The sequence below is a fragment of the Neovison vison genome, chromosome 7, assembly GCF_020171115.1.
Source record: "Neovison vison isolate M4711 chromosome 7, ASM_NN_V1, whole genome shotgun sequence".
Taxonomy (NCBI): domain Eukaryota; kingdom Metazoa; phylum Chordata; class Mammalia; order Carnivora; family Mustelidae; genus Neogale; species Neogale vison.
Window position 1 is genome coordinate 40,521,540 of NC_058097.1, and position 18,413 is coordinate 40,539,952.

Here is an 18,413-nt window from a genome sequence, read left to right on the forward strand (position 1 = left end):
ACTGACTAGTCCGTGGAGGGTCCCCGGCTGGTGCTCAGCCCTCCTTCCATCCCCCCAGCAAGCCCAGGGGAGAGGCAAAGAGGCTTCTTCTGTCCCTGTCCTTATGCCTGTGGGGTCAGCGTGGGCCTGGCCAGGCAGGATCCCTTTGCCCTCTGCCCTGTGGCTGAAGGTTTAATTTCGAGGGCAGGAGGGCATGGCTGGGAATGTGGGCATTCCCAGGGTAGAGGAAGCCCACGGTCTCTTGCAGGCCCCGAACCCCCCCCACCCCGACCCGGGAAAGGCTGCTGGATGCTTTCTCGAGAGACAGCGGCTGAGCAGCAACTGACTGTGGCCACAGCCATCCCATCTTGTCTCAGACTCTCAGTTTCTCCCTGTAAACCAGAGCAAGACCACGGGCTCCCAAGTCCTTATACTCCATGGAGATTTATGGAAAAAAAAAAAAAAAAAGCAAAAGGCAGTTCCCATAGAAAAGCCCGAACCCTCCTGGGTGGCTGACCCTTGGGCTGGCCCTGTGGGTCCTGGGGAGGTGTCTCCCAATCCCGGCGTTCCTTTGGGGCGGGGCTGGCTCCGGACCCCATGAGGGAGAGATGAAGTGTCCGGCTCAGGAGGCGGAGCCCCCAAACACCAAAGGCCTCCTCCAGAGCCTGCTGGGGCCCCGCCTGCAGCCAGCACCACGCGAGCCCCGCTGAGTGATGCCCACCAGGGACTCACCCGAGACAAGCACACCACCCACCAGCCCTGTTTTATTCATAGACCTTTGCAGGAGAAGCCAGTGGGGCAGGGCCGACAGGGAGCCCAGCGCACATCTGCAGGGCTCCCTCAGCCTCGGCCTCCAAGTGTTGGATCTCTCTCTCTTTTTTTTTTCCAGGACAAAACAAAACAGAACAAAACAAAAATCCAAAAAAAAAAAAAATTATTTTGCAAAAACACTTCCTCAATAAACAACATGTAAACAGAAACAGCTGCTTCGGGCTCCACGAATGTCTCACTGTGTCTTCAAAGGCTTGTCCGTGGCGGGCAGTGGGGGCGGCTGGCAGGGGCCATTTTCCTCCTCCTCGGGGGCACCCTGGGGGTAGACCACGAAACACAGCTCCTGGCCCCAGCGTGTCATGGACTCTGAGGACAGATGGACAAACAGATAGACCTTGGGTCTGACTCTGTGGGGCAGGGGTCTTCAGGGAGCTGCTCCCATCAGGCGGATCCTGGACTCTGGGGTCACCTCTTGGGGAGACTTCCGGTGGCAGCTGGATCCTGTTACCACCGCAGCTGCTGGAGGGGGGGCCTGCTCCAGGGCCAGCCCCTAAGAGGGTCGCATCCCTGGCTCCCACCGCCATGGGGAGGCTGCCCGGCTCACCTGTGAGTCTGTGCACACACTTTGGTTTGCTTTTCCAGAACACCCCCAGGAAGAAAACAGGCACCCCTGTGAGGATGATGATCACGCCGACCCCACACACCATGGGCTCTGAGATGAAGCTGAAGACCAGCAGGAATGCCCAGAAAACCAAGTACGCCACGGGGACCAGGAGGTTCACCTGGGGGAGATCCAGCCGGACTGCCCATGGCACCCCCACCCTGGGGGCTCCCACATGCTTCCCACCCACTGGGGCGTGAGGGCTCCCCCTGTAGCCCAACAAGCTAGAAGCCACCTTAGGGGATGGTCAGGGTGCCAAACGGTTGAGGATTTGTTGAAGTTTCCGTGGCCCTGAGCTGCACACAGCAACGATGTGTCCCTGGCTGTTTGCATTTGACAGAGACGTCTCTGTCTTTTTCAGTGTGTCACCTTTTTTAGACACTGAGCCCTTGTCCGGCTCCAGGATTTATACGCACACAGAGTATGTGCACTTAGCTTGGGTTAGGCTCTCCTGTCTCCCGTCCTGTGCATGCTCCTGGGGTTCCGTGTGACCGGGAGCAAGCACCCGAGCCTGACTTTCCCGTCTGGAAGCTCAGAGTGCACCCAGCAACCCCTCGTGGGGCTGTTGAGGATGCTGAATATATCAGTGGACACAGAGCCTGAGCAGGGCCAGGCACATGGCTAAAACTCGAATCCTAGTCGTTGTCCTCCCCTGCTCCCCTCCCCGCCTCCCCGAGCACAAATGACTGTGGGGCTTGGACCACATGTGCCAGTCCGGCCCCACTCCCAGACCTCACCTTGATGGGCCTGTGCAACGCCGGCCGCCTCCAGCGCAGCACGAGAAGGCCCAGGATGGTGACGCCGTAGCAGAGGTAGTTGATGAAGGACACGTAGTTGATGAGCGTGTACGTGTCTCCCACAAGCATGATGACCGCTGTGGCCCCGCACTGGGAGAGGACCGGGCTGAGTGTGGCCTCCCACCTGCCTCCATCAGCCCCGGCCCTCCCCGCTGCCTCTGTGGGCTGCCCCCTAGGGCCGAGACAAATCCCCACCATTCCCCACATTGCTGGGTGGCCCCGGCTCCCCTCCCGGCCAGCCGTGACCCCACAACTTACACAGACGAGGAGGGCAGGGATGGGGGTGCAGTGTCGGACATGGATCATGGCCAGCAGGCTGGGCAGGTGCCCCTCTCGGGCCCCCGAGAAGCACAGTCTGGGACAGAGATGGGTGGCGGCCGTGAGTCTGGCCATGGGCCTCCTACCAACCAGATCCTGGACCTCCGCTCCAGACGTGATGTCCCTCTTGAGCTGTCGCCTCTGACCCCTGCTCTGGGCCCTGGCAGCCCCACAGAGCAGTTCTTCCCTGTCTTGCCCCACCTCCCTTTTGCTTTCTGGACCTCAGAGTTGGGGTCTGACTCCTGTAACTGGGGAGTTCATCATCCCAGCTTCACATGAGACCCACCAGGCAGGATTTGACTCCCTCTGGCCCCTGGCACGGATCGCACGCACCTGCCTTGCCTCACCTTGACCGAGCCCCTCCCCAATCCAGTCACCTGGAGGAGGTGAACAGGTAGCCATTGATCCCTCCAAAAGTGGAAAGTGCCACGGAGACGGGCATGACCCAAGAAAAGTAGCCCAGCAGCTTCTCCCCGAAGGTCTGAGTGGGCACAGAAGAAGAGGGGATGAGTGAGGCAGGGCGGGGTGGGCGGGAGCCAGGCACAAGTGGGACCCCACTCACCACGGCCACCGCGTTAGAGACCAGCAGCTCCTGGGGGGACATGGCAGTGAAGTAGGCAATGTTGGTGAAGGTGTACACAAAGGTCACCAGCGGGATGGAGATGACAATGGCACGGGGTAGGTTCCTGGGGGCAGCGGTGCAGTAGGTCAGCGTCAGTCCCAGTGGGTTTGGGGGCTGTGAGGTGGGACCCAGAGGACCCAGCAAGGGAGCAGTTGGAGTCTCTATCTCCAGGGTCCGGGTCTGCTGGGGGCCTTGGGACAGGGAAGGGGCAGCACTACTGTCCCCCTGCTGCCCCCCAGCTCCAGCCTGGGTACAGGCAGTTGAGAGGAGGGACTGATGGGGGAAGAGCCACATCAAACCCCGAGGGGCACCTCTACTGTCGGTACACAAAGAGAAAATTGCATATAGCCAAACTCAGCCTTGAAAATCCTCAGAAATCCTTGAAAAGTGCCCCTAGAGTCCCATGCATAGATCTGCACCCCCTGGAACGCCCTATCAGCCCCAGTCCCAGCTCCCAGCAGTTCACTGTTGGGATCCCTGGCTAAGCATCAGAGGGAGCCATCGGCTTCATCCATAGGGCATGTCGTGTGCACACGTATAAATTTTGGCCAAATGCTGATGGCTGGATGCATTGACGGCAAGGGGCCATGGCCCGCCCACAGCCTCACAGGGAGCACTGGTGTCCCAGCAGCAGCACGGTCAGGCGGATGACCAGACGGGGCCCCGGGAGGCAGCGGACCTGTGCAGGGAGGCTGCCTCTCCCACCGCTGCACCCCTCCCCTTCCCAGGGCTCGGCCGGGCATCCCACTCACTTTCGAGGGTCAACCAGCTCCTCAGTGACGTAGTTGAGGAAGTTCCAGCCGCTGAACGCAAAGGAGCCCTGGAGGAAGGCCAGGGCCAGGTGACCCACAGAGGGCGTCATCCAGAAGTCAAAGGCATTGCTGGGCCTCAGCTCCTCGAAGTGTCCTGGGGGTCCAGAGGTCAGGGGTCAGTGTTGTCGCCGCAGCCCTGTCCACGGCCCCACCCCGGCCCTACCTTGGAAGATCTGGACAAAGCCCACGCCAATGATGAGGGATAGGGCCAGCAGCTTCCCGCCGGTGAAGATGTCCTGGATGCGTGTGGCCCAGCGCACGCTGGAGCTGTTCACCCAGGTCAGGAGCACTGGGGAGGAAGGGAGAGAGGGCGGGTGGGCCATGGCTGAGTTTGGCCCAGGCTGCAGGAGAGTGGCAGCCCACCCACCCCCAGCAGCCCACCCCCTGAGGCTGAGCTCCCAGGGGGCCGGCAGGTGGAGGGACGCCCCCTCCCGCACATGCACAGCCCTCCCATACCCGCGAGCAGGGCGCAGGCCCAGAGCAGGCACTCACTCAGGCAGGCCATGGAGAGTGCGCGGGAGGCGGCGGCTGGGGGGATGCAGTTGGGGAACACAGGCTGTAGCACGTAGTTGGAGAAGGTCATGGAGATGACAGCCAGGCTGGTTGGGTACATGATGAGGACTGCGCTCCAGAGCAGCAGGAAGCTGGAAGGAGGGAGGGCCCCACTGGCAGAGGCAGCAGCGCCCTCCCAGCCAAGCCAGCCCAGGTGGGGGCTGCCCCTCAGGCCGCGGCACCCGGGGCTGGCGAGGGTGCGCGATGCGCCGGGAAGGCAGGACAGATTCTGTTCTAAGAATGGACTTTTGCAACAGAGATGACATTCAGCACGGTTAAAGAGCTCCAGGCTGCCCTTGGGCAGGTGTCGAAAAGGACTGGGGAAGCAGTCACCTTTCTAATAGCCGATGAGCTGTGGCCACGGGCTGTCTCCTGAGCTGGGGTGGGCTGACCCGGGACCTTGGGTTATGGTCCCAGCGGGGTCTCTCAGCAGAGCCCATGGCTGCAGGTAGCTGGTTCTGAGCCGTGGCGCCTGGGGGATAAGACCTCGCGAGGAGCCCTGGCAGGGGTTAGGGAGCGATTTATGTCCCTTTTGCCCACATATTGCCACTGTGGGGTACCCACATGCGAGCCCGGGCTCTGCTCAATGTTGTGAGGCCCAACCTCTTCCCAGGGGCTCTGCCTGCACCCTCGGGAGGGCCTGTCGGTGGGGACGCTCCTAGACCTTAAGGATGGGGACTGCCGCATCCAGGGACACAGTGACCCCTGGGCCACCGGGCTTGGTAGATTCCTCTTGGTCCTCTCCTTTCCTTGGTGGCCCACCCCTTGCTCCCTTCTGTCAGCCTTAGAAGACAGGCCTCCCGGGGCTGGGCCTTGGGCCCTCCCCCGCTCCTACTTCTTGAGTATTCTCTGAACCACACAGCCCAATTTTTCTGCTTTCTCAAGTCCCAGTCCCCTTTGAGGACCCTCTCCCCAGAGCAGAGCACCCATGGACACACCCTGAAACCCCATCTACCGCTACCCCTTTAAGGCCCCGCACCACATTCCCCAGAACCAAATTTTGGATACTCTAGCCTAGACTTTTCCTTTGAGCTCCAGACACCCTCCTGCCTAGACCAGACTAGATCATCTCCCCAGATATGCCACAGACCCCACCAGGATGGGAAACCGACCCCAAAACTTTCCCTCCCATTGAGTCTGTCCAGTGGGAAAGTGGCTGTCACCTCCTGCCCCCACCTCTCCCTCAGGCCACCCTGGCTATCATGTCTTCTGGGTGATTCTGGAAGCTTCCTATACCTTTATTCAGGCCCTCGGCATGGCTCAGGGGGTTAATTACAATAGCTCTAATCCCCCATCGTGCCCCTAGGCAGCCCCAGGGCCTCCAAACCCTGGCACTCGCTGTGGATCTGATCTGCCCCTGGCCATACCAGAGGCATCAGGCCTTCTTTTCCCAGAAGCCTTCACTAGGTGATGATACCCCATTCTTTTGGCCGCTGGGCCACTGCCCCTCACGCACACCACAGAGCAAGAATTCTCTAGGTCTTCCCCAAGTACAGAGGGGCTTTCTACCTTCTGCCCTGTGAACAATTTGAGAACAGGAATAGATCCTTTTATCTCTAGTCCCCAGCACACAGTAGGTGCTCAGCTAATGTTGACCAGTGAATAAAAGAATGGAGGGTGTGGGGCTATTTAAAGGGGCCCTCTTGCAGGGCGCTGGTAGGAATTATATGTACCCCCCCCACACACATGTAGGTTGACTAAAATCAAGGCCGCCCTTCCTTTGTTGCAAGAATCACCCAGGTGGGGAGTAGGCTTCAAGAAACATTTAGAAGGAAGCACAGAGAGGTCAAGGGGCCAGCCGGAGTGTCCAGCCCATTCTGGCGTTGGAAGGCTGCGCAACACCCCCACCCTTTTCCTCTATGCATCCCATGACCTCCCTATGATGTGAGAAAAAGAAGAAACTGAAGTCCAGGGCCCAAGTGACCCTCCATTCCAGATTGTCATCCCCTCCCCCACCAACCCCGCTGGTGCCCCACACTCACCCAGCCAGGCCCCCGAAGATCTCAGTGACATAGGCATAGTCCCCACCAGACTTGGGGATGGCGACTCCCAGCTCCGCGTAGCAGAGGGAGCCCAGGGCAGTGACGCCTCCACCTAGGACCCAGACGAAGAGGGCCAGACCCACAGAGCCCGAGTGCTCCAGGACCCCCTTGGGGGAGATGAAGATGCCCGAGCCAATGATGTTTCCTGGGGTGGGGAGAGATGGGGAGGCATCAGGTCTGGGATCCCCTTAGACAGCCCAGCCTTCTCAGGCTTCCAGATGCTACAATGAGAAAGGAAACCCAGGCTGCTCCCTGGAGGAGGAGGAGGAGAGGGAAGGTGGGCCTATAGGCCTATGGATGCCGGTAGGGGCCTCAGACCCTGCAAATCCCATCTAATCTCATCTGGGCTCATTATCTCCCCTTCCCCAGACCCTGGCATGGGAAGAGGCACCTCGTCCACCCAGTTGAGGGGGCTCAGCAGCTCGGGGACCCGCTTGCTGGACTCCTCCCTGACCTAGGACCCAGCCTGCAGACATAGATGCTGAAGGGACCTGGTTTCCTGGCACCACTGAAATATTTCCAGTCCTGGGCAAGGGCCGGTGGGGTGAGGGAGAGGGACAGGAGTGAGTACGTGTGTACAGCTGGGGAAGGTCAACAGCCATCACGGAATGGCAGGCTGACAGAGAGGCAGCCAGCCCGGGGCCTGGATAAGACTGCCTCTCCCCTTGAGACAGCCCGGTGGATGCAGAGAGGAGTCGATGCTCTAATCCCAGCACCACAGTGGGAAACCTCAGCTGGGGCTCAGGTCACCTCTCAAGATCTACCTGTACGAGAGGTTTCTGTGAGGCTTCGGCAAGATATCATGTAGGAAGCCGTCCGCTCATTCACAGCTGGACCCAGACGTACTCGGCATCCTTGCGTGATTGTGGGTGCGTCTGCTGCTGCACCTGGTCTCACTCACCTCCAACCCCCAGCACATAGTAGGTGCTCACTACACATCTGTCGAGTAAACTGAATGGGTGCATGGATGGCCCGATGCCCAAAGCGGCACTGAAGTCCTAACCTGAAAGACTGATTTTCCCATCTGTAAAGTGGGGGCAGCCGTCTCTGCTCCGCTTTCCTAGAGAGGCACTGCAAAGAGGAGGAGGGGGGAGGTCACAGCCTCTGAGGCTCACACGTGAAGGGAGTCTGCCAGGGTCACCGGAGGCCTGCCCTGTCCTTAGGCTGACTCGGAGTCTTGCGGACTGTGACACGTGTTGGGGGTACTCCATTGACCCGCAGCATCTGGAGATGCTCAGTCTGAATGCTCAGAGGGTCAAGCCATGGTCTGCAAAGCAGGTTCTCATGGTGAGCAAGACTGAGTGTCTACTGAGCTGTGAGCTCCCTGGCAGTTAGGGTAAAAAGGGCGATGCTCTGGGGGACCTGGGTCTCACCCTCTGTGCACACAAATGAGGTCTCATTGTTGGTGGTTTGCACGAGGACCTGCCCAAGTGGAAATGACCCCAGAATGCCCAGGCCCCATGAATAAAAAAGCAACAGTACTAGAAGCTGACGCTCTGTCCCTGGACAGGATGACCCCACCTGCCAGGTCCGCTGGGAGAATGTACACCCATCGAGGGAGAGCCTGCCTACTCCACCTGCCAGGCCCACAGGCGGGCCTGGCCAAGGACACAGCCATGGCTGCCAATCTGCATGCATTCCTTGTCCACGGTGCTACCCCCCACCCCACCCCCGGCCGACACAGATTTCCAGTCTGGATGGCCACGGTGCCCCACTTGGTTTTCTGGTCACATCCTAGGAGCCCTAAATACATCCAGATAAGGACCAAAGAATTTCTGTCCCCCAGCCCCCAGAGGTAAGCTGAGCCGTCAGCCTGCTTCCAGCAGGAGAGGGGCCACCTCCCTTATCTACCCTGAGGGGCTGGAGCCTGGCTCCGCTTTCTAAAGGGTCTTTGAGTTCGCTCTATCCAGCAGCACAGCCTCTGTTCTCAGGGCCTGGTGGAGTGGGATTTGCCAAATGCCAGTGAGGTTGGAAGCCAGCGGGGGCTGGGTGGCCTTGGAAGGAGCTGGGTGCATTCAGGCTGGGGGCATCCAGGGACCGGAGCAACCCAGCCCATGGGGACCCCGGCCCTTTCTAGAGTTCAGCATGGCGGGGCCTCATGAGCTTAGCCCTTGGGAAAGTCACATCTAGCATCCTGTCCTCCCAGGACACATGGCCTTGGCCTATAGTGCAGGCCCATGTGACTGAAAGGAACATGTGTGCCAGTTGGTGTCTCTGAGGTCCTTGGGGGGCTCTCCTTCTGGGCCTGGACAGCTTCTGGCATCCGTCCCAGGTTTGTGCCGGAAGGTGGCAGAAGACCCCACTGAGGTCCACTGGCCGCTCTGGGGACCACGTGGCCTGAGTGAGGCTCTGCAAGGAGCCACAGGGGCCATGAGCTTGGGTGAGTGGCAGAGGGCAGGACGAGGACACTGGGAACAGGAGTGGGGACCTTCAGCATCTGAATGATTACAGGAGGCCTGGAGAAGGGACCACGGAGCTGTAAGGGTTATGGCGGTGTGGGGGGGGGCTGTCCAGCCCTCCCAGTGGTTGTGGGCTCAGGTCTCCCTTCTCAGCCCTCATGCTCAAGTCCAGCGGAATCAGCCCTGTTGGATTCAGGACACAGCAGTGGAAAAGCCCAGCCCTTCGGGCAACTTGCTCTTGGAGAAGAGGAGGGGCAGGAACCAGGGAACATGGGATGGGCTGTGAGATACTACTGAGCGCCCAGTCTGGTGTCTGAGGGCAGCGGGCTGGAGAAATGCAGGTTCCAAGGCCTCTGCGGTCCCATTCACCCAGTGGCATAGCTGCTCTGTGGTCCCTGCAGGGCCAGAGTTCCCACACAGGTGGGTGAGGAGGTGAGTCCCCACCAGGAGGCCCCCCCCAGTCCCCTCCCATCCCTCTCCCCTCAGTCCACACTGGGTGGTTTTTGTCACATTAAGATGTTTGGCCTGATGGGGCTTAGTCGGCTCCACAGAGGAAAGAAGAAAGGGCCATTGTTCTCCTGGCTGTTGCGGTGTGTGCTGACCTATTTCTGGGACGCAGGGACTGACCGTGGAGGTCACAGGGTAGACGGTGGAGGTCACGGTGGTGGAAGGAGCCAGCTGCCCTGGGTGTGGATGGGGGCAAAGTGCAGTCTGATTTGGGGGTGGGCAGGGAGGTCCTGGCAGGCCAGGCTGCTGGCACAACCCCTCAACGCTAGAAACACTTTGGGGAGTCAGCTATGTGATCTTAGGCCAGCGCTGCCCTTCTGGGCCTCAGTTTCCCCATTTGCTAGGTAGGGACACTGAGCTAGGGGGCAGCAGAGGGCTGGTTCAACCCTGACTTTGCTGGACACCCCGCTGGACAGGGCAGATACTTTCTGCACATCTGCGGAAGGCCTAAGGAAACATAGTCTGCTTATGGGCCCCTGTCCCACATGGTGGCAGAACTCTCCTCAGCTCACTGGATTCCCAGAAGCTGCGCCACCTCCAGGAAGCCCTCACTGACCTCCCACCTTGACCCACTGCCATGATACCGAGAGGATGGTGAGGAAGGGATTCTTCACTGGCCCCTTGCATGGGTGCCCCAGCCTGCTGCAATGAGGAGCTGGAGGCCCCCACCCACCCCAGAGGACAGAGAACCCACAAGGCCTAAGTCATCTACATACGCCTTGCCTAGCTGTGCCTCTTTTAGCTAGCAGGCCCACAATGGGGATTCTTCCTGTCACATTGGCCTGTTGGCCCGAGACAGAATAGCTCTAGGGCTCTCGGGTCTGATCAGGGGCTGGCCATAGGCCAGGCCTCCTTCCTCTGCTCTGGGCAACGAGTCCCAGCACCTTCTCATTAGGGGATGACCCATGAGGCCTCTGGGAAAAAGCTCCACATTCCCATCAGTAGGTCCCCAAGGCCACAGACTGTGGTGCTAATTGAGGATCCCTAGATCTGGGTTCGATCCCAGATACCTCATGGTGGGGGCAGGGGTTGGGGTGCTGTGGACAAGATACTTGGCATCTCGGAGTGTTCTTATCTGTGAAGTGGGGAGAGGAGGCAGTGAGGGGGTGCGCTCCCACTCTGCCTTGCTCATCAGAGGCCCCTGGAAGTACTTATTAATCTCACTATTGTCTTCCAGCTTGGAGAAACCTCAGGCCACCCAATCTGGCCTTTGGAAGCTGGATTCCCCCAGGGACCTCAAACATGCTGGGGTCAACGGCCAGAGCTCTGCTTTGGGGGCCCTGCTGTTCCCACGTGTGTCCTTAATGAGTGAGTATTGGGCACCCCTTTGAGGAGAGAGAAGTGCCCTTTGAGGGTGTTGGCAGAACTCCAGGGAGGTGAGTGGGGATGCCTCCAGGACACGTCTGGAATTGCCAATTGGCCCGCGGGCACCTCCGGCCTAACCCACTTTCCTTTCAAGAGAGGGATGAGCAGAAGTGTGGAGCTCGCTCGGCCTGGGTCGGCCCAGCTGGGCCCGCCAAGCAAATTTTGCCTATGCCCAGTCTCCAGGCTGGGTCAAGGTCATCGATGAGCTCCACTCCGTTGGACCCAACCGTCCACTCCCAGAGCACATCTTGCCTGCCTCATCAGTGGTATTTGGCAGGTAAAGCCCTTCCTCCACACTCAGCCTCCTGCCCATTCTCCCACCTTGCGGGCTGCTCCTTCTGGATGTTTCTGCTGGTCCTTCTCTTTCCTGACTTCCAGACGTTGAGTGCCCGTGGCGCAGTCCTGGGGCCTCTGCCCCTTTCCTTCCACACACCCTTCCTTCGAGGCCTCCACCAGTACCCCCAGCTTCTGTTGGCAACTCCCAAATTGATATGCCTACCATGGACCTCTTCCCTGAACTAAACCTGGGTATCCAGCTAATTACTCAGCAAACAGCATTGTGAGTTTCACATGTTTGCAATGGGATCCCCGACTTTCAACCCCCTGCCCCCAAGACCTACTCTTCTCCTTCTTTCTGGACCGATAAACAGCAAACCAGGCTTCCAGAGGCTCAGGCCCAAACCTGGGGTCGCCCCTCATTCTTCTTTTTCTCCCACATCTCACACCCAATTCATTATAAATCCTTTGGCTGTGTCTTCCAAACACACCCAGAACTGAACCTCCCCTCAGCACCTCATCGCGGCCAACCTGCTCTCAACCATCATTATCTCTTACACGAGGGACTCAGGTACACTCTTGACCAGGCTTCCTGCTTCTACCATTGCTGCCCACAGCTTCTTCTCTATGGTGGGCGCCATCCTATCCTATCCAATCCCATCCCATAGCCTATCCCATGCCATCCTATATCCAATCCCAAATATCCTATCCCGTCCATCTTGTCCCAGCCCATCCTTCCATTACATCCTATAGCCTACCCCATCCCATCCCATTCATCTAATTCCATCTCATCCTTCCCATCCTGTCCCATCCCATCCCATTCCATCCTACCCCATGCCATCCCATATCCTACCCTATCCATCCCATCCCACCCCATCCCATCCCATCCTGTCCCATCCCATCCCATTCCATCCTACCTCATGCCATCCCATATCCTACCCTATCCATCCCATCCCATCCCATCCTGTCCCATCACATCCCATTCCATCCTACTCCATGCCATCCCATATCCTACCCTATCCATCCCATCCCACCCCATCCCATCCCATCCTGTCCCATCCCATCCCATTCCATCCTACCCCATGCCATCCCATATCCTACCCTATCCATCCCATCCCATCCCATCCTGTCCCATCCCATCCCATTCCATCCTACCCCATGCCATCCCATATCCTACCCTGTCCATCCCATCCCATCCCGTCCTGTCCCATCCCATCCCATTCCATCCTATACCCTGTTACATCCTATCCCTTCCCACCCCATGCCATCCCATCTCATCCTCTCCCATTCCATCCCGTATCCTATCCTATTCATCCCGTCCACCCTACCCCATCCTATTCTGTCCTATCCCATCCCATCTACCCTATACCATGTCGCCTCATGCCATCCTATTTGATCCTGTCCAATCCCACCCTCTTTTGCTCAAAGCCCTCTCCCACCTTGCAAAGAGACACATTTCTCACTGCAATCGGCAAAGCCCACACCAACTGGGCCCCATCCCGCTCCTGACTCATTTCCTCCCCACTATCCTCCCCACCCCCACCTTATTTTTTTTTTTCACCTTAGCACATGTCATCACCCATTAGCTAAACATTTGGCTGCTGTCATTTACTTTTCGACTTTCACGCTGGAACATCAGCTCTGAGGGGACAGGGCGTTTGTCTGTCTTCTTCCCTGCTGTGTCTCTAGCACCTAGAACAGTGCCTGGCCCTGTTCTGTACCTAATTGTTGAATCGATGAATGAGTGTGTCCAGTGCTGGCAGGTCCCCACCTTGCAGCCAGAGCAGCCTCGGTCCCCAACACCGAGGGCCTCTGCCTCTGGGCTGGCTGCCGCCTCAGTCTGTTTCCTCGTCTGTAGATCAGGGCTGGGAGACACAGACAGGGTCTTTCTCAGGGTCCCTATGAGGAGGGGCCGAGCTTGTGGACAGAGCCAACCTTTGAGCAGCCCAGCCACCTCCAGGCCTGGAGACAACAGAGAGGGGCCAGCCCATCCTTGGAGGAGCAGGGATTGTCACCTAAGGAGATGGGGTTCACCTCTGAGTCCCTGAACATACCTGAGCCTGACACATGAAGACCAGCATAGGTGGGATCCCTGATTTGAAAGGAGAGAGTGGAGGATGGAGCAGCCTGGTCAGCAGATCCAGGGTGATTCTCACTCTGCTGGACCTGGGCACCCCCACTCCTTAGATGTGGATTGGGAGAGGGTGCTGGCTGGGGGCCCTGAGTTAGGACAAGAGATTCTGTACATAGAGCCCTAGGTGGGGGTGGGAAGTCAGGGAGATTCCTTTGTCCCTTTGTTTGTTCATCCATCCATGGGAAATGGGGAGCTGGGTCAATCCCAACCCTCCCCCACTGAGGGCTTTGAACCTGGCCCCAATTTTGGCCAGCACCAGAACAGTATGGGGAAGGGCACTGAACTGGAAGATTGGGTCCAAATCTGGTTCCAAATCCCAAGGTCTACTGCTTGCAGAAGTGCCATTTAACTTCCAACCTCAGTTTCTATGTCTGTAGAATGGGTATAAACACTCCTGCCTTGCAAGGTGGGCATGAGAATCAAATAGGATAAAGGGAGAACATGATTTCATAATGTAATAAGAGGTGTTTTTCAGAAGAGGTATTAGATACAGCAGTGTCTTATGGAGTCCCGCTCAGCTGGCTCCCCTCCCCCCACGGCCGGCCCATCTCCCTGCAGGTGTGCTGGCTGGGGCCAGCAGGTGCTGCCCCAAACACACTTCAGGTGGAGTCTTTCTCCAGCCCAAAGCCCTTCCAAATCATCCCATTCCAGAAAGCCCCACTCCTCGGCCTACGCTGGGGCAGAGGGTACAAGGAGAGAAAATTATAGGACCTTCTGGGAGGGGCTATTTGAAGTTTTGGAGAGAGCAACTGTAGGAGCTGGTAACAAAGGAACGGTGTGGGGGTGGGGCGGGGCCTCCAGGACATAAGGTGGGAAGGGCTGGGCAGACCCTTACTCAGCCCACAGACGCTTCCTCCCTCATGTCCTGTCCCCTCTGGTCCACATCCATTCTCCCTTTGTCCATCTCTTGCCAGCTGGAATTCTTTGAAGCTCCCTGAGTGTCCCGTGCTGGGGTCAGTTCTTCTGGGTTCCCTTCCCAAGTCTGCAGCCCTCAGCCAAGCCACCTCTTACCCCTGCTCAGACTTCAAGGTCTGGAGGCCAAGGGAGCAGTGGACCTGGAATAGCAGGGATGGGCTGAAGAATGGGGGTGCGGCAAGGGCCGAGCTGGGACGTGCAGGTCTGTCTCGCAGGCTGCAGGGGACCACCGGGACTCTCCTTCCAGGAGAGAGGAGCCAGCTGCCTCCACCTGACCTGAAGCTGATAGGATGTGGGAGGAGGCAGAGCAGAAATACAGCTTAAGGATGGCTGCTTAGCTGAGGCAGCCCCGGAAGAACTGTGTCTCTCCCTGCACCTTGCTGGCACGGCAGCTGACTCAGATATGGCCAGCTTCTTGACTCCGTGGTCCTTCCATCATGTGTGGGCCTCCCGTTCCTGGGAGCACAGATGCTAGAGAGGGTGTGGGCCAGGGCAAGACTCTAACCAGTATCCTGGCTAAAGCCCTGGACCCAGCCCTTCCTCCCAGCAGATCATGGAGCAGGGATGTCCCACGCCAAGAAGGTCGCGGGAGCCGCTAATGGAAGACTCCATTCCAGGGGCAAGTGGGTGAAGCAGGGATGCTACCAGCACAGGGGCTGTGTTCTAGGAGTGTGGGGGTGGCCCAAAGCCAGATCCCAGCCCCAGGGCAGGAGCTCCCAGTGCAGGGGCAGAAGAGGAAGAGGGGAAGACCCCTGTCCGCCCATCTGAGCCTCCAACTTTCTCCATCTCCAGGGGTCTGAGGGTGGGTGGGCATGCGCAAGGAGATCCTACTGGCTGGTGAGGGGAAGACCCGCCTGCAACAGAATAAAGCAGTCAAGATGCCCAGATCCATCCACCCAGTCTGTGTCTCCTGGGACACGGGTTGGAACCGACCACTCCCAGGAGGGTCTCTGAGGCCCTCGGTGTGGACACAGATCTGGGTTACCTAGTTCTTGAGGAGTCAGCATCCATGACTTGCGCCTTGTCCGCTGAGTCCTGTGGCTACTCATAAGTCCCCACATGGGGGACCCATTCTCCAGTGGGGAAGAGGAGGCCAGAAGTTGTGAGTGCCTGTTGGGATCCCAGCCCAGGAAGCAGGTTGGCTTTTTCTGCAGGCTTGCTGTGTGGACCGGTGGCTGGCTTCCCCAGTCACTGATGGCTCCACCCTCTCCCCAGGGTCCTGCCACCAAACTCTGCAGTAATCATATACTCTGAACCTCTTCCCCCTTGGGGCTGGCTCTACCTGTCCAGTGTACCCAGTGGGCTGGGGGTCTCCTGCTTTAGAAGAATTAATAACCATCGTTGCATGGCACCTGGAGACTAGAGCCACAGTCCAGAACCCGAAGCCTTAACCTGGGTTGGCCTATCCAGTCCCCACACTTACAGGGCTCCTGGCACCGAAGGCAGGATTATCCTCACCTTCCTTTCATAGATGAGAAAACCGAGAGCATTCTGCCTTGCTGAAACCCACAACAAAATAAAGGCAGCAGGGGAATTCCAGCGGTGGATGGGGCCCTCACCTCCCACAGGTGCAGAACTTTGGGGGACCTGGGGAGGTGGGAAAAAGAAGCCCTCCTGCCGCTGCCTGAGGGGAGACACCCATAGGTGCTCTGGCCATCCCCTCACGTGTCCCACAGTCGCAGATCGATAGGAGCGCCCGGAGCGGGGGTGCCCCTTGTTTTGGGCAGCAGTGCACCCCGAGCCTTTAGCCCGACCATCCCAGGCACCCGCCAGCCGCGGCCCCTCTCACCGATGATGATGGTGCAGGCGCTCACCAGCCCGATCTCCTTCTTGAGCGCCACCCGCTCCGAGGGGCCGGGGCCGGGGCCCGGGCCGGGGGAGGGCGAGGGTGCAGGGCCAGGGTTCCCGCGTCCGCTCAGCTGCTGCGTGTGGCCGGCCATGTCGCTCAACCGCCGCGTCCCCGCTCCCTGTGCTGCCCAGTCTGTCCGACCGGCCGCGGGTCCGTCGGTCCGTCCGTCTGTCGGCGCCCGCCGCCTTCGCAGCCCGGACAGCGCCCACAGGCGGGCGCATGCGCTGGCGCGGGGCCCGAGCCCTGGGCCCCAGGCTGCCCCGCCGGGGAGGGGCGGAAGGAGGACCGGCTGGCAGCCCCCCTCCCCCACCTCCCTTAAAGGGAACTGCCCCCCACCCCCCTGCCTGGGGAGGAAGAAGAGGACTTGGGGCAGACCTAGGAAGAACTTTCTAGCTGAACTAAGGAAGATGCCCTCCCACGGCCCGAGTTACATCTAGTCGTGGGGTGGGGTGGGGTGGGGGAGCAGAGCTCAACGGCAAGACTGTCCCTGCCCTCAAGGAGACTGAGGAAGCTGGTCGGAATAATAGCTGTCTGTGTACTGGGACCCTCTACGCGCGGCGCTTCCAAACTTCTTAAATCCTGGCGCGGGCTCCGAGTGCGCGCAGGCTGACGGAAGGGTAGAGGTTGCGTCCATTCTACAGGTGGAAGCTGAGGCCCAGAGATAACTTAAGGAGAATCACAGAGCAAGTGGCAAGGCCCAGAACCAAACCCTTTTCTGATGCCTCCTTGGCTTCTAGATGGTGATGGGGGGTGTGAGATATCGCTCTAGGAGGGGCGCGTCTAGGAAGCTCTGGGAGGGGTCAGGAGACCCTAAGCACCCACTATCACAAGTCTGACTTCTAACCCTCATCCAGAGCCCTTTAGGGAGACCTGGAAGAAGTTCTGACCAACCCTTCCCCCACCTATCTCCCCGCCCCGTCCGGGCTGCACTCTGGGCTGCATCAGGCAGGTCCCATCTGCAGATGCCGGGTCACAGGTGAGAGTGGGGGCTCGGTGGACTAGAACTTGGGGCCTGCGCCAGAGACCAGTCCAGCCCGGCTCAAAGAGTCGGGGCCACCTCAACTGACCAGGAGACACGGAGAAGGGGGCTGTGGCTCCTGAGGTCGCGGACGATGTCGGGCGTGCAGGGTCACAAGGAGGCCTTCTCCTCCCGGAAGCCGTCCGGCCTGTGCAGGCCCGGCCCGCGAAGCAGACACAAGGGGGGCGGCGTCGGGGGCCACCGGGGCGGCGGGCGGGGCGAGCCTGGCACGGTGCGGCCCGGCGGCGGAACAGCCTTTGTCCTTTCCTGGCGGCCGATGAGCCGCGCCGTCCCCTGCATGTGGATGAGGCCGCTCCGGGCGCCCCCATCTCCCCCCACCCGCCCTAGCCTGCGGCCTCGGGGCTGGCGGAAGGCCCCGCTTGGGTCTGACGGCCTCCGGGCAGCCCCCGGGCTGGGGTGGGGGTTGGGGTCCGGTCCTGGGCTGCGGGCAGAGCATCGAGGTGCAAGCCGGGCGGTGCAGGGAGTTTGGCTGCGGGCGAGGGACCTTCGAAATTGGGGGCGGGAATCTGGGGGTAAGGAGCAGGAGGACCCCGGGTGGAGGGCTGGGGGCCCCGGCGGGGGAGGCCACCGGCGAAGCTTCAGCCTTAGCGCTCCCGTCGGAGTCCGGCATTCTTGGCGCCCTCTGCCTCCCACCCCAGAGACGCGCTCAGCCGCCGGCTTTCTTAAAGGAGCCTCGCGCAGGGGCGGGGTGGGGGCGGCGGCGCGCTCCCGAGAGCCCTGGTGTCGCTGGGTGGGGTGGGGGTGGGGGTTGGGGTGTCGACCTCCTGGTTCCACTCTCCCCACCCGGTTGTCTTTGCAACGCTAGGGTCTGCTGGAAGAGCGTCCAGCCAGGGCTAGTGCATTGAGGGGTTGGCCCGAACCCCACGCACCGACCAGGAGCCTGTGGGTTTTGAGCCTGGCTCCTGAAATGTGGGATATGTGTTTGGAGAGAAGGAGTGACTCTAGGACACCGGTAGGATGGAATTTGCATGTTATTGTCCAGACCCACCGTTCAAGAGGACATTTTAGTGGAATTGAACTAGAATCGGCAAATCCCGATTGGAATAAAAAGTTGGCAAGATTGGTTTGCCTCTAAATCAGTACTCCCCAGTACTCAATCAGTAATCCCCACATTAACAGAATAAAGCAAGGAAAACCATAAGGTCTTCTCAATAGATTCAGAAAACAGTCGTCCATGATTTAAACAAAAAACTCTTAACAAATTAGAAACAAGAGAACTTCCTCAGACTGATAAAGGTTTCTACCCAAACCCCAAGTCTTGCAGGAAACAAATGAAACCCCCCAAACCCTACAGGTAACATCACGTTTGATGCTGAACTGTTGCATACTTTTCCATTGAGACTGGACACGCGGAAGAACGTTAGCTTCCAGAGGG

The 18,413-nt window shown here is 59.2% G+C and overlaps 1 protein-coding gene across 3 annotated transcripts; it reads right to left on the reverse strand.

Moving 5' to 3' along the window:
- Positions 1-724: 724 nt before the first annotated feature.
- On the reverse strand, positions 725-16,099 carry SLC7A10 (solute carrier family 7 member 10). Of its 3 annotated transcripts, XM_044256272.1 has the most exons (11): positions 15,940-16,099; positions 6,495-6,699; positions 4,453-4,604; positions 4,124-4,249; positions 3,901-4,054; positions 3,089-3,212; positions 2,904-3,007; positions 2,467-2,563; positions 2,149-2,298; positions 1,355-1,532; positions 893-1,116 (listed from the first exon to the last, which is right to left on the reverse strand). In XM_044256272.1, the coding sequence occupies exons 1-11, from the start codon at positions 16,088-16,090 to the stop codon at positions 986-988; spliced, it is 1,572 nt and encodes a 523-aa protein (XP_044112207.1). In that variant the 5' UTR covers positions 16,091-16,099; the 3' UTR covers positions 893-985. The 3 variants fall into 3 exon arrangements, with proteins under 3 accessions (XP_044112206.1, XP_044112205.1, XP_044112207.1); XM_044256271.1 differs by lacking the exon at positions 15,940-16,099 and having other exon boundaries at positions 725-1,532; positions 6,495-6,567; XM_044256270.1 differs by lacking the exon at positions 15,940-16,099 and having other exon boundaries at positions 725-1,532; positions 2,149-2,563; positions 6,495-6,567.
- Between the last annotated feature and the right edge of the window lie 2,314 nt (positions 16,100-18,413).